The sequence below is a fragment of the Trachemys scripta genome, chromosome 1 (genome assembly GCF_013100865.1).
Source record: "Trachemys scripta elegans isolate TJP31775 chromosome 1, CAS_Tse_1.0, whole genome shotgun sequence".
NCBI classification, from domain to species: domain Eukaryota; kingdom Metazoa; phylum Chordata; order Testudines; family Emydidae; genus Trachemys; species Trachemys scripta.
This window is the reverse complement of record NC_048298.1, coordinates 149,855,537-149,869,238: the sequence shown is the minus strand read 5'-3', so window position 1 is coordinate 149,869,238 and position 13,702 is coordinate 149,855,537. Positions and strand designations below refer to the sequence as shown.

The following is a 13,702-nucleotide window of genomic DNA, read 5'->3' as shown; positions in this document are numbered from 1 at the left end:
GCCTCCAGCCCTGACCACTAGACTTACTGTGTGGATCACTCCTACAGGTGGGGCTTAAACTTCACAGCACCAGCAGGAATGTATGCTCACTGCATGATCTACATTTCAGATCTGGCCAAGCACTAGAGTTTGGATAGGTTAAAGCAGTGGCTGTCAACCTTTCCAGAATGCTGTACCCCTTTCAGGAGTTTGATCTGGCTTGAGTACCCTCCAGTTTCACCTCACTTAAACTACTTAATTACAAAATCAGACAAAAATGTGTCACAGCACACTTACTGAAAAATTGCTTATTTTATCATCATATAATTATAAAATCAAATAAATATTGTGCTTATATTTCAGTGTATAGTATACAGAGCAGTATAAAGTTCTGTATAAAATGTTAGTGTGTACTGACTTTGCTAGTGCTTTTTTTGCAGCCTGTTAAAAACTAGGCAAATATCTAGATGAGCTGATGTACCACCAACCATTAGCTGAAGGCAACACTGTAGGACCTAGCTTATGTGCTCCCATACACTTCAGGCATCAGAATGACAAAGACATTTTGGCTTCTGTATGAGCAGCAAATATTAAAGGGGTGACTATATCTATAGATAGATATAGTCTTGGCTTGTTTGAAAAACAGATACATAGAAAGTATTTTAAATCTTCACTCAGAGCAAGGGAGGGGTTCCTTTGATAGCCAGAAGCAGATGGCCCAGCTCTTTCCACATGCTAGAGGAGTCTTGTCCTCTCGTTGGTTTCTAACATGGTGTTTTATTCTACATTCTGTGATTGCAGCACTTATAACACAGGTCTCTCATCAGTAGGACTAAAGCCATTGTGCTTTTCTTGATGAAGAGATGAAAAACGCCCAAATAAACCACTGTTCCCTTAGCAAGGCCCTCTCACCTATGACAATTTATTGAACTGTTCATCTGAGATATCTCCTCTAAAATAACATTTTAGAAAGAAACATTTAGTAGGACCACTATCTTCTCTGTAGTGCAGCCTCACTAGCCCCCAATTATTGTGGGGAAATTAAGTATGTGGATTACAGAGACTAACACTTTAACAATGTTTCTAATAGTTTTCTTTAGGCAGTTATAAAAAGCTAGACTGGAGTTCTACAGCAGTGGTCCCCAAACTTTTCACAGTTGCACCCTGCCGTGCACCCCTCTCCCCCCTTGGCCAGGAGCAGGGCTGTAGCTCCCAGGGTGGGTGGAGAGACAGACACAGGTAATGGGGGTGCAGCTGGGTGCGGGTCTCCAGCCAAGGTTGGGAACAGAGCTATAGACAGGGGCCGAGGTTTGGGGCAGGCCCAAGGCTTGGAGCGGGACAGGTGCAGAGCCAAGGCTGCGCATGGGGCCAGAGCAGAGGGATTGGAGCGGGGTTGGGTGGCGCTCTTTTCCTCACTCCCCATGGGGGCTGGCTTGGGCCCCACTGTGCCCCCCCAAGTGTTCCTCCAAACCCACCCTTGGGGGGTGTGTGCCCCACAGTTTGGGGACCTCTGTACTACAGTGACTCACCCCCACATCATTGCACTAGTGTTATACACCCATTGCTGCAAAAATGTCATCAATATCATCGTTCTCACTAGTCCCTTTCACTGTAGGCCCAGGGTTTCTTTCCAACGCCACACGTTCAGAGGTCCCCACTTTGTCTTGTTCTCCAATATGCTTGGCAGCACTACAGTCTCCTGCTTTTCTTAGGTGAAGTGAATGCTCACACTGCCAAGAAGGAGAGAGGGACGCAGCACCAGGCATACTGTCTTCAAAAAGGCTGGAAGTGCTTTGTTGAACAAACTCTGGAGTCTTCTTTGAGACAGATTTTGACCTTCTGGACAGTTTGATCTTCCTTTGCTGCCAAGAACTTGCTCTGTGGTACTGCTTTGGCCAATGTGCCTTTTGCAAGCCAGAGAGAAGGTATTTGCAGATAGATGCTTTAACACAGCCCAGTTTTTTCTGTAAGCTTTAAGGTGAAGGGGAAAAAACAAAGCAATTCTTCAGTGAGGGAAAAAAAAAAAGGTTTCTGCTCTGGCAAAATTCAACCCTCAGCTTTGGGAGACTTGGACATTTCCCTTCGTCCCTCACAACCCAGAGGTATAGAACGCATCTTGGAAATCATAAGCCCAGGCTTGCAAAAAATCACCATCCCAGGTAGAAAGAGTATTCACCCACCCTTACATCTTACTGCAGTGTAGAAAGTATTCATTCACTCATTTAAAAAAGCCTCACTGCAGATGAGTGAACAGAATAATACATTCATAGAGTAATACATCTCCCCTCAAATGCATTTCTAGATCTGTGAACATTCCAAGGGCTTTCCTACACAGGAACTTGCAGCCGTTTCATTAAATTGATTTAATTAAGCAACTGCACACTGGTGGACTCTTACTTTGGTTTAAGAATAGCTTATTTCTGTCATCTTAAACCTGTTCTTAATTGATTTAAGATAAGCCAAAAACCCCACTCATACCAGAACAACAGCCTCCACACAAGGTTTTGTACTAGCCTAGCTACATTAGTTTTAATTCAACACTTCAGTAATACCCATACAACTTTCCCACATAGGTAAGATCTAAATAGTAAGATATATTGAAGAACCGCAGAGTGTTGTCCCTGAAACCCCCAAATCCATGTTAAATTACACCTGCCTGCAGCCCTGAGCCTCCACATGGTGCAGCCGTTTGCTTTTCAAAAGTTTGGTTCCCAGAAAGAAAGCTTCTGACTTGAGCTTTTTGCTTTTGCAGTAGAGAATGGCCGTTTTGAGTGCTTCAGACAGTTCTCCAAAAGAGCAGGCTTCTCTAAACCGCAACACAAGGGATTTGGCATGCTGGGATCTCACTGCTTTTGCTTCAGAAAGCGTTAGCCTGAAGTCTACTTCCTGAAATAAAGACGAAGGAAGAAATAAGTGTTAAAAAAAAAAAAAAAAAAAAAAAAAACCAACAATGTCCAACTGATCCTCAACAGGAGAGAAGCTCAGATGCTTAATGTTAAAGAAACAATTTACTGCACCAGGAGGCAGTGGTCTGGTTGTTAAGAGGAAGAACTGCAGTTTTCCATGAACTTAAGTCCCAATTCCCATCTCTAGCACCAACAGTGAAATGGAGACGGATACGCACATTTGTGAAGCACTCAGATCCACAAGCAAAGGATAAAACTACATTGTCTACACAAAGCCTCCATGTCAGTCTGAGGAGCTATGATAAGGTAAGCCAGAGAAAGAGCCCTGGGAAGCCACTAGCTTCAAAGTACCAGCGACAGGCAGCGCAAAGGGGAGAGAATATTTTGCAATCACAAACATGCAGAAAAAGCCTTTGGAGCCCTGATGTCCTCTTTAAAAGATACAACGTGTGTTAATTTAAGCCATACAAACCTCTTGGACTCTGGGTTTAAGTTGCCTACATAAGGTCTTGATGTCAAATCCCAACTGCTTTCCTGTAGAGGGAGAGAAAGAAAAAAGATTTTCGCTTAAAAATGGGAAGAGTTGTTTCTGTAACTGCACAATTTCACCCCAGCTCAGCCCTTCAGTCTGCTGCACAGCCATACAGGAGACATCGGGTCATAAGCTTCTTACTAACAATTGGCTCACACCAGGGTTCAGCATTGCCAGCTGGCAACGCAAAGAGGGGTGAGCAAAGGATCCAGATGTAAGATGCATCTCAGCCAACTAGATGCAAGGAACAAAATGGATGGCAATATTCACAGAAAGCAACCCAGAAAAATTAGGTGGATAAAGAAAGCCATTCATGCACTTCGATGTTTTTGGTTTCTGCCATCGCCCCTCCTGGAAGGGAGGTTTAGTGGTTAAAGGACAGAACTAGGAATCAGAGGATCTAGGTTCTGCTGTATGGGACTTGGCCAGTTTACTTAGCTTCACTGTCCCCTCATTTAAAAATGGGGAGGAATGATCAGAATGAGCTGCCTACCTTGTAAACATGCTGAGAGGCTTAAATTGTTCATCTTCGTAAAGGGTTTTGAGATCCTGTACTGTACCGCACTGTGAAAGTGCAAAGCATTACTTAACACTCTCCCTCCCCCCGACCCCACCCCCAAAAAAGTCTTCGCACATTTCCAGAAAAACAGTAACAAAACTACATTTCAGAAGCTGACGTGAAAGACAAGGGTAGGCCAAAGCACACCTTCTTACCACTCTTCTGTTAGAGACCCCAGCATGTACCTGGCCCAAAGAAGCTTAAGATGAAGCATTTAATGCTGAGACCTGTGGTATCCCTGAGCCACAGGATTTACTCTATTTTATGAAGGTAGAACCTAAGGATTACGGGCACGTTGCTAACATGGGCCTCCCCACTAACCATACTACCTCAGAACTCTTTACCTCTGTTCGCTCTCTTCAGCAGAACCGGCTTTCCAATGTCAATAGGGCGCTGGATGTTGGTCATCTTGCTGCACCTTGTGGGAGCTGCCAGGCCTCTCTCTTTACTGCACTTGGATGCTACTGCAGGCCCTGCAAACAGTTTGTTCAGCCATCCAGTTGCCTTTTTTGTTGCAAGTACTTTAGGTCTTTTTTTAATCTCCAAATAAAGGGGTCCCAGAAACTCCGTGATTTCAGAAGGGAAGGTAAACCCCTTAATATAAGGCATCTGCTGGGTCCTGGACACCTCCTGCAGCAACCCAGACAACACCCCATATAAAGAAATGAGGCTTTGTAATACACACCTATAAAGAATCCTGGGAAGATAAACACATGGGCATGAGCCAACTGCAGACACAAGCTGTTTAACTTGTATTCACTAAGCAAGTTCACTAATCCCGTAACTGCCTCTTCCTCCCCTTTTCTCCTAAAGAAGTCCCTTTTCCCCCTCCCCCCCCCCCTTCTGGATCCTGACTTCATGCTCTCCAATCACCTTCCCTTGCATGTGTTTTGAAACTGGTTCTTCCCTATAAATAGCATAACCTCCCAATGTAAACGGCTTCCTCAATGTTAGTTTCTGGCCTAAGGGCGGGTTACCAATTTTGGTTGAACCTATTCCTGGAGGTTTCATCATGATATAATCTTTAATTAAAGATTCATCTTTAACTCCTGGAGACTCCAGGACAGTCCTGGAGGGTTGGCAACCCTAAGCATGGAGCAACAGGACAAGACTTGCTCCACTCTATGATTCTCCATCCAATATGCACCCTCCAGAAACCTCTTTTCTTCCCTAGCACTATATCTAGTGGATCTTCCATAAACCCTGGGAATTAGCAGGTTCTCAAGTAACATCCAGCCAAGCCCATTTCATGGGAATTCTTTCATGCACCAAACCATTTTGCATCAATTCAATGCAGTTGGGCTTACTTATCTGATATTATACAAAAATGTCCTGTTCCAAACAGCACTTATACAATTTATTATACATGGAGCTATGCCATGCAAGGGGGTCTACATTTTTGCAGTCTAGTTGCACACTTTGTGCACAAAGCAATGATGTGAAGAGACTAGAACAATGATTTCACTGAAAGAATCAGGAGCATTGAGAACTGACTCCATTCTATCCATTTCATTTTCAACATGAGGCAGGTCAGATTGCTTACTGGAAAATCCCAGATGTAAAAAATACTGTGGCAAATTGACACCGTGTATATATAGGGTGAAATGAACTTAGCTAAAGAAAATATATGTTTTGCAGTTTATGTAAAGTGCAGGTCCTGTTAGCAGTTGTGGGAAAGCCTTGAAGGAAGAGGGATAATTGGAAAAACTGGACCTGGAAGGTAACTGACAAGATAGGAGGAAAAGTCCTTAAAGAAGACACCCTAGTTACCAAGAGTGGTTCAAACTGGTTCAATCAAAAAAGACATTTTCAGTCACGTAGGGTCTGATAAAGGTATAACAAGCGGAGGGTTCACTCTGAGTACCTGCCCTGTCCAGCTGGAACCAGTCAACATGGGTTTGAGCACCCCAGGTTTAGTCCTGTTACAAGTATCCAATCCATACTTATAACTGCATCTTACTATATGGGTGTGGTTATTGCTTAGGCATTTAAGACACGTTTGCAGCAGCTGTATAAAAATAATTTGGCCTTTGGATTTAATAAAGGAATTTATGGTTAAATTAGTGTCATGGTAATACTCTATGAATAATAATAATTCCAACTACCCTGACTGTGGTATAGTTAATGTTAGAGAAATTTGCTAAGTGCCAAGTACACACACTTCACATCTACTACAGCATCCTACAGGATATCCAGTAAGAGAACACCACTTGTTTGTCACACCCGAAACGGACAGGTCAAGAGTGAAGGAAGGTGGCACCAACTAGTGCTACACCACTATTCTGGTCACAGACAACTCACTAACCAGAAAGGCCAGAGTACAACCATGCCATCTGCTGGTGAAAGTACCCAAGGAAAAGAAGACAGACAAAAAACCCCAGCAAAGATTAGTTTTCAAAATGTACAAACCATAATCTGCTCAACAATCCCGAAACCACAGTGTTCAAAAGGATGTATTCTTCCAAACACAGATGCTTAACAGACAGGCTGGAAATTAAGCTGATTAAGGTTAGACAACAACGTAACAATGTACAATGGAACTTAGTGAGCAAAGAGACTTTCCTTAAAAAAAAAAAATAAACCTCAAGCAGCAATATCCTTGGCAATGGTTTAGGCTAGGGATACCCAAATACTGGGTTACTTGGGGCTGCAATGGCAAACTTGCCAGCAGCATGAGTCTCACACCTAATAACACAAATAGATATATGCAACTTGAAGCTTCTTTAATAGATTAAAAAAAAAAAGAATTGCTTGGCTGAGTCCAGCAGCAATTACGAGCCTACAGTAGATCTAGTTTTGTTCTCACCATGAAGCTGAATGGGGGAGGGCGGCAAGTGATATTTAAGAAAATCATTCTGTAAAGAGAAAGGATACACAAATGCTTTGCAGCAACACTCCAGTAAGCGCAACAAGAGCTTGCAGCCTCCCAAGATCTTCACCGCCACCACTTCTATCACAGGCTGGCTGGGAACCAAGCACTCCCCTGCATTTTCAGATTTACTTTTCCTACATTGTCAGAAGGGTAAGGAGATAGTGGTTACACTTAGCATTTGTATTTTCTTCTGAAGTTTTTAGCAGCTCGGAGGTAATGTTTACTGAGGCCTGGTCTACACTACAAAGTTAGGTGCCTTTGTGCATGTGTCTATTCTTAAATCCGTCTCCCACCTATGTAAGCGCCCTGTTATGGCAACGCAGTAACACCCCCCATCCCCAAGTGGCATTGAGCCATGGTCGATGTACCAAGGTTGACGCAGCACGAGTGCAGACACTGCATTACTTATACACATGCGTCTGACAAAGTGGGCATTCACCCACGAAAGCTTATACTCCAATACTTCTGTTAGTGTTAAAGGTGCCACAGGACTCTCTGTTGCTTTTTACAGATCTAGACTAACACGGCTACCCCTCTGATGCATTACTTATGTTAATCCTAACAGTCCTCCAGCAGCTGTTCCACTTGCCTGACACTGACCGCTCTGGTCACAATTATGAACTCCATTGCCTAGGGATCACAGAGAGTGGCTTCCCTTTAAAGCCTCCTGATTGTCCCAGCTGGTGAATGCACCTAGCAGCTCTCCATTGTTGTGTGCAACTGCCCAGCTGGACATGACGGCTACACACTCCAGACATGCACCAGCTCAGATTACATAGGAGATCTAATATCTCCTGGGCCTGTATGGAGAGGAGGCTGTGCAGATTACAGCTAGTCTGTAGCTGTAGAAATGTGGACATCTACGAGCAGATTGCACAGGGGATGCAGAAGGGGTACGACATGGACAAGCAGCAGTGTCACATGAAAGTGAAGGAACTACATCAGGCATATCAGAAGGTCATGGAGGCCAACAGTCAATCTGGTGCCAAACTGCAGACATACCACCTTTACAAAGAGCTGCATGCCATACTTGGCAGAGACCCCATCACCACAATGGATACCTCCAAGAAGCCCAAGCCACAGGCCTCTGGCATGAACATCAAGGATGAGTAGGAAGTGGAAGAGGAGTAGGATGAGGGACAAGCGACCAAGGGTCCAGCTATGCTGAGCATCAGGACCTGTTTAAGACTCCACTGCAGTCCAGGCAGTCGAGCATGGGAAAGTCCAACGCAGAGGAAGGAACCTTAGGTAAGTGTAACTGTATTTCCCATTACACTGATGTACTGACAGTGCCCCCAACTTAACAGGACACAGCTATCGACTTTTCATTAGTTGACTCATACTAAGAAGAGGCAAAAGTAGAACAAAAAGGTAGCGTAGTTATCTGCTTTTCATTGCTCTGTAGAGTTAGGCAAGGGGGGGGGGCATACAGACCAATTTGTTTATGTACACAGGGATGGCCCTAGAATCCTCCTGAAAGATCTTGAGGAAGCTTTCATGGAGGTACTCTGCAATCCTCTCCCAAAGGTTTCTAGGGGTGGCAGCTTATTTCTTCCTCCATGGCAGGACACTTTCTCACACCACTCAGTGATAACTTTGGCAGGCACTATTGCAGTATACAGGTAGCAGCATACAGGCCCGGGCAGCTTCGGGAGACTAGCAGCAACTGTGCTCTCTGTGCCTTTGTTACCCTGAGAAGTGAGATATCAGCTAAAATCACCACCCCCTGTGGGAAATGGTCCCAGTATTCAGTGTGGTTGCCGTACACTCACAGTTTTATGCAAATGAGCAATTCCCTCCTCATTTCCCTCAACCCTGGCAGGCCACACTCACCATGGCTGGTGCTGTGAGTGGCACCCCGCACAAGCATGCCAAAGCAGATGTGTCAACGAGCGTGTCTTGTTTAATTCTTTAGGAGAGCAAAGAATGGGAGTTCTGAACCTCAATTTTCGCTTTCCGTTGTGACTATACTGACAATGGTACCTCTATGTGTTTTGTGTCATTGCTGCCTTGGGGGGGTTCTTGCTCCACATCCACTGAACGCCCGAGTCAGATGAGGAAGAGAAAGAAGAGGACTTGGGGTGACATGTTCAGTGAAAACCCGCAAGCCAGTGCTGCATCAAACCATGAGCACAGGGCCTAGAGGGTGAACACTACAGACAGCCTGAAGAAGGAAAGAGCAGACAGGACAAAGGCCCAGGAATCCCAGCAGGAAAAGGAGAGGGAGATGTGGGACGTAATAAGTCTTCTCTGACAACAACACAGATGCTGCAGACTCTTCTGGACCTACAGCTTCAACAGTCATGGGCTTGTCTCCCTTTGCAATCCATGGGGAACTCCATTGCAGCACCTCCTTACACCCCCCCAACATTCCATATGGCATCTTGGGCCGCATCCCTATCCCTATCATTCCACCCCACAGGATATTAAGGACAACTAGAGCATCACATACAGCAACTGTGGCTTTCACAGGTCAGCGTATGTGTAGGTAAAGTGGCCATGAATGTTCTTTCCCCCTAGTTAAGTTCTGTTCCATTAGTTTTTAATGTATTTGCAAAGAAAAATATGCAATTTAAATGCACTTTTTGTTAATGAATAAAATTCTATTATTTGGAAAATAATTCATCTTTATCAGATCACAACATATCCTGCAGAGTGCCTAGCAGTTCTGAAAGCACCCATTTGTTACTGTACAGTGTAACAACTCAGATGATCAGTGACCTACAGTGTAATAATCAAATGTACAGCAAGTACCACAAAATTAACAGGTGCACTGGCAGCGTGATATTCATAGATGTACACCAACCATCACGCAATTCCTAACAGACCCCAACCAGCAGGGCCATAGAGAGCACAGTCCACCACAACACATTCCTGTGACTTACTGTTAATGTGCTCTATCAAAGCCTCCCTGAGCCGTACAGCTCCACATTGAGCAATTCTAGTAGCCCTTCTGTCTGGCTGTTCAGACTCAGCAGACAGGCACTCCACCCCACCCCAGCAGCAAACTTGCCCTCTTTGCTTCACAGATATTATGCAGGTCACAGCAGACTGTTGTAACCCCGGGGATGGTTTTTTTCACGGAGATCCAATCTTGTAAGTGAGCAATACCAGCATCCCTTCAATCTACCAAAAGCACATTCAACTGTCGTTCTGTCCCTTACTGAGCAGATATTTGAATCTCTATTTGCTGCTATTGAGGTGGCCGGTGTACAGCTTCGTAAGCCACAGTAGTAATGTGTAGGCTGGATCCCCCAGGATCACTATTGGCATTTCAACATCACCAATGGTAATCCACCAGTCGGGAAAGAAAGTGCCTGCTCATGGCTTTCTTAACAGTCCTGTGTTCTTAAAGATGTGAGTGTCATGCACCTTCCATGACCAGGCAACACTGATGTTGATGAAGCATTCCTGGTGATCAACCAATGCTCGCATAACCACTGAAAAGTACCCCTGTGGCAAGGTGCTCTGGTGCCAAAACAGGGAGATGCATGCTGTCTATTGCTCCACCGCAGTTCGGGAATCCCACTGATGCAAATCCATCCACTATGCCCTGCACGTTGCCGAGTCTCACGGTCCTGTGTAGCATGAGATGATTAATGGCCCTGCATGCTTGCATGACAATGGCCCCTCCCGTGGATTTTCCATCTCCACAATGATTTCGTACTGGTTGGTGGCAATTCAGCCTTGCAAGTTTCCACAGTGCGATCCCCACTTGTTTCTCCACTGTAAGTGCAGCTCTCATCCCTGTGCTGGAGGGATGGGGCGAGCTCAGCACACAGATCCAGGAAGGTGGCCTTTCACATCCAAAAGTTCTGCAGCCATTGCTCATCATCCCGAAGTTGCATTACAATGAGATCCCAACAGTCAATGCTCCTTTCACAGGCCCAGAAGTGGCTCTTCGCCATCTGAAGCTGCTCTGTGAATGGCACTAGCAACCTTGAATTGGTTCTCGCTAAGTCCGACAGCAGTCTGTCATCCAATAAATCATAATGTTCCTCGCTGATCTGGTTCTTCTTATGGCTCTGCAAATACTGGAGGATCATGTGTCCGTCCTGTGCTTGCAACACTTATGACAATAGCGCAGAACTACACAGGCTCCATGCTTCTGTCAGAGATAGTGAACACTGAAGATGGCTATACAGTTTCATGGGATTTTTTTTTTTATATATAAAAAGACAAGAAAATTATGGGATATAGATGACATTTTGTGATGCAGACAATTGCATGATGAAAAGTTGAGCCCTTGCTCCCAGACACCCCTGCATAACTCATTTCTGTCCCACCATGCATTGTCAAAACTTCCCAAGAGACAGTGAGCTGGACAGTGGCAGGTTGCACACTGGGATACCTACCCATGGCGCACTGCACTGTGCATCAACACAAACACGCCTGATAAGTTTTATGCACAGAGCCAATGCTAGGAGCCAAGTATGCACATGCACAAGCAATATACTATCTACGGCAGCTTTATGCCAACATAACTTGTGTCAACCAAACTTTGTAGTGTAGATATGGCCTAAGATAATGAATCATGTAGCAAGATAATGGGCGGTAAGATATACAGTTTCATGCAACTTACTTGGGACACAACTCCGCCAGATCTTGAATGGAGCCCATCAAGTTCATCTGATTTAAACGCTTTAAACATTGTTCTACCTGAAAAGAGAACAAACACCTTGAGTGGATATTTTCAGAAAAATAAGTTTTTTAGCTTAAGAGTCATCTGTTAAATAAGACATCATTTCTTCTTGGTCTGCCAAGGGCAGTAGGTGGACCTTCTAGGTCTCGTACATTGATACATTCAAATATCGGAATAATGGTGGTGGGCTCTCTCTATGACATTATTGTGACAGGAATTTACACTGGGGCAAAGAGATTGTTGATTAATGCTGACTCCTCTAGGCTGCATGTTGCTATTTTTAGGATTTAAGTTTTCAAAAATAAAAATGCAAATGACTTGAAAAGGAGGCAGTGTGTCAAGTGGATAGATAGGAAGTCAGAAAACCTGGGTTGTAATCTCAATTGTGCTACAGCAATGAGCAGCATACTTATTATATTTAGATAGAATACACCAAAAATGTTTTTAATTGATATTTATCAAATATATTCAGCTTCACTTTTTAAAGCTGCTTTGAAAAACTCAGTTCTTTCCCGAGGATAGTTTGCAGAAGTTGTATTTCAAAGGCAATTTGTGGATTATTTTTCCCCACCCATTATAAATTGAACACAAATATTTGTATTTCTATTATTCATGAATTGTAAGAAGCATGAAATGGATAAAAGCATCTAATTACATTTATTAGGGTCTTAACTTGAACAGAAAGGGTCTAAATATTGTTCTTACGGAAATAAGTAGCAGAATTCTCATTGATTACAAAGGAGCAAGACTTGGTTCAAAAACCAGTGGAACTTACAATGTCTTAAAGACAAGCAAAGAGCGTTATGAAACTACCAAAACCCACACTTTTGGAATGAAAACAAGCCTGCCAAATTTCTTCCTCAAAAGAAATTTTGAGAAAAGTGCAATGGATTATAACTGAGATTTAGAAGGTTCATTTAAACCATAATTATTTCATGAAGCTTCTTCTTGCTAACCTGTTTCAGAGACAAATAGGTTTTATGGTGAGACATTCTGTTGTGGAAACCATAAAGGATCGAATGTAAAACTTTTCCTTCTGCATCCACAGCTTTACTCTTTAGCAACGTGCTGACCTTGTAACATCCTTTAACAACAGCTGGGAGGCATCTCACTGAGGAAAAAATGAAGACTTTAATTATTTATTCCATACAAGATAAATCATATTAGGACAGCATAAATTATAACAACCCATGTCCCAAAGCACATGGTCCAAAGAGAAACATACTTCATAAAAGCTAGGAACTACCTGTCTTGTTTTCAAATACATTTGAACAAATACCAGTTTGTTACTCTTGCCTACAATACTTTCTTTAGTCCTTACTTATGATATATAACACATGGGAGTTTCATTAAAACAGAATTTTAAAGTCATTTACTTCTCCCCACTTTGTGTGTTTTCCATTTCACTTAGCTTGGACAGTGCAACTCAACTAGTTTAGGCAGTATCACTAGAGCTAGTCCAATAGATTTGGATTTGTGGTCCTAAAACTGCAAGGGAATAGAAATAAAACTGCCAGGTAGTGAGTTGAGGGAAGGGGTTGGTTTTTTTAATCATGATCAGTTCTAGTCAGGTTTTGTTCTGTATTTAAACCACAAACCTTTAGAACTCTGGGACTAAAACTACTAGATCAGACCCTTTAAAAATCCATTCCCAGATCCTTGACAATCCCAGTCACACACACGCTCCACGCCGTATGCGACTAGCTGTGTTTCAGAGTCACAGATGATCTGCGAGTCAGGTACTGGTACCTCAAGTTTGCAGACGGGAAGGGCAAGAGCTAATGGCCCTGTACGTATGGGGGGGGGGTCGCCACATATCCTGCAGAGCCTGCCTGGTGAGTTCTCCCACCCTTCCAGTGCAGCCCACTAATGAAGCCCCCGACTCCATAATCCTTCCCGTGACGCCCCTGCCATCTTCCCTCACGGTTCCAGCAGAGGGTGGTACGTGCTTGTTCTTCCCAGTGCCCCCTCCCCAGTGCTGCCCTTTGCTCGGCTACCTGCCGGGTGTTGGGCCGGCAGGGCCACCGTAGCGCAGCTCGCAGGCCATGGCACGCGCCACCGGTTCCACGCCGCCTCCCCCTGCACGGGCGCCGCCATCTTGCCGGGGTGAGAAGAGGTCGGGACTCGGAGAGTGAAGATGGAGAGGCGGAGCTACAAGAGCAGGAGGCGGGGCTGGGCGGAACCAAACCAGTGCGGGGGGTGTGGAGACGGG

The 13,702-nt window shown here is 44.3% G+C and overlaps 1 protein-coding gene across 2 annotated transcripts; it reads right to left on the bottom strand.

Moving 5' to 3' along the window:
* Positions 1-305: 305 nt before the first annotated feature.
* On the bottom strand, positions 306-13,636 carry NEPRO (nucleolus and neural progenitor protein). 2 transcript variants are annotated; one of them, XM_034789390.1, is made up of 9 exons: positions 13,488-13,636; positions 12,447-12,601; positions 11,431-11,507; positions 6,851-6,982; positions 6,386-6,463; positions 4,321-4,673; positions 3,358-3,419; positions 2,636-2,865; positions 306-1,950 (listed from the first exon to the last, which is right to left on the bottom strand). In XM_034789390.1, the coding sequence occupies exons 1-9, from the start codon at positions 13,585-13,587 to the stop codon at positions 1,530-1,532; spliced, it is 1,608 nt and encodes a 535-aa protein (XP_034645281.1). In that variant the 5' UTR covers positions 13,588-13,636; the 3' UTR covers positions 306-1,529. The 2 variants fall into 2 exon arrangements, with proteins under 2 accessions (XP_034645281.1, XP_034645291.1); XM_034789400.1 differs by lacking the exon at positions 13,488-13,636 and adding an exon at positions 13,240-13,465.
* Between the last annotated feature and the right edge of the window lie 66 nt (positions 13,637-13,702).

Coding starts and splice junctions, on each gene's coding strand:
- NEPRO (XM_034789390.1), bottom strand. CDS start 13,587: ATGGCGGCGCCCGTGCAGGGGGAGGCGGCGTGGAACCGGTGGCGCGTG. Junction 6,983..11,430: donor CTGGCGGAGTTGTGTCCCAA/GTAAGTTGCATG, acceptor CTGACAATGTAG/GAAAAGTAAATCTGAAAATG. Junction 3,420..4,320: donor GCTGAAGAGAGCGAACAGAG/GTAAAGAGTTCT, acceptor CTCCCTCTACAG/GAAAGCAGTTGGGATTTGAC.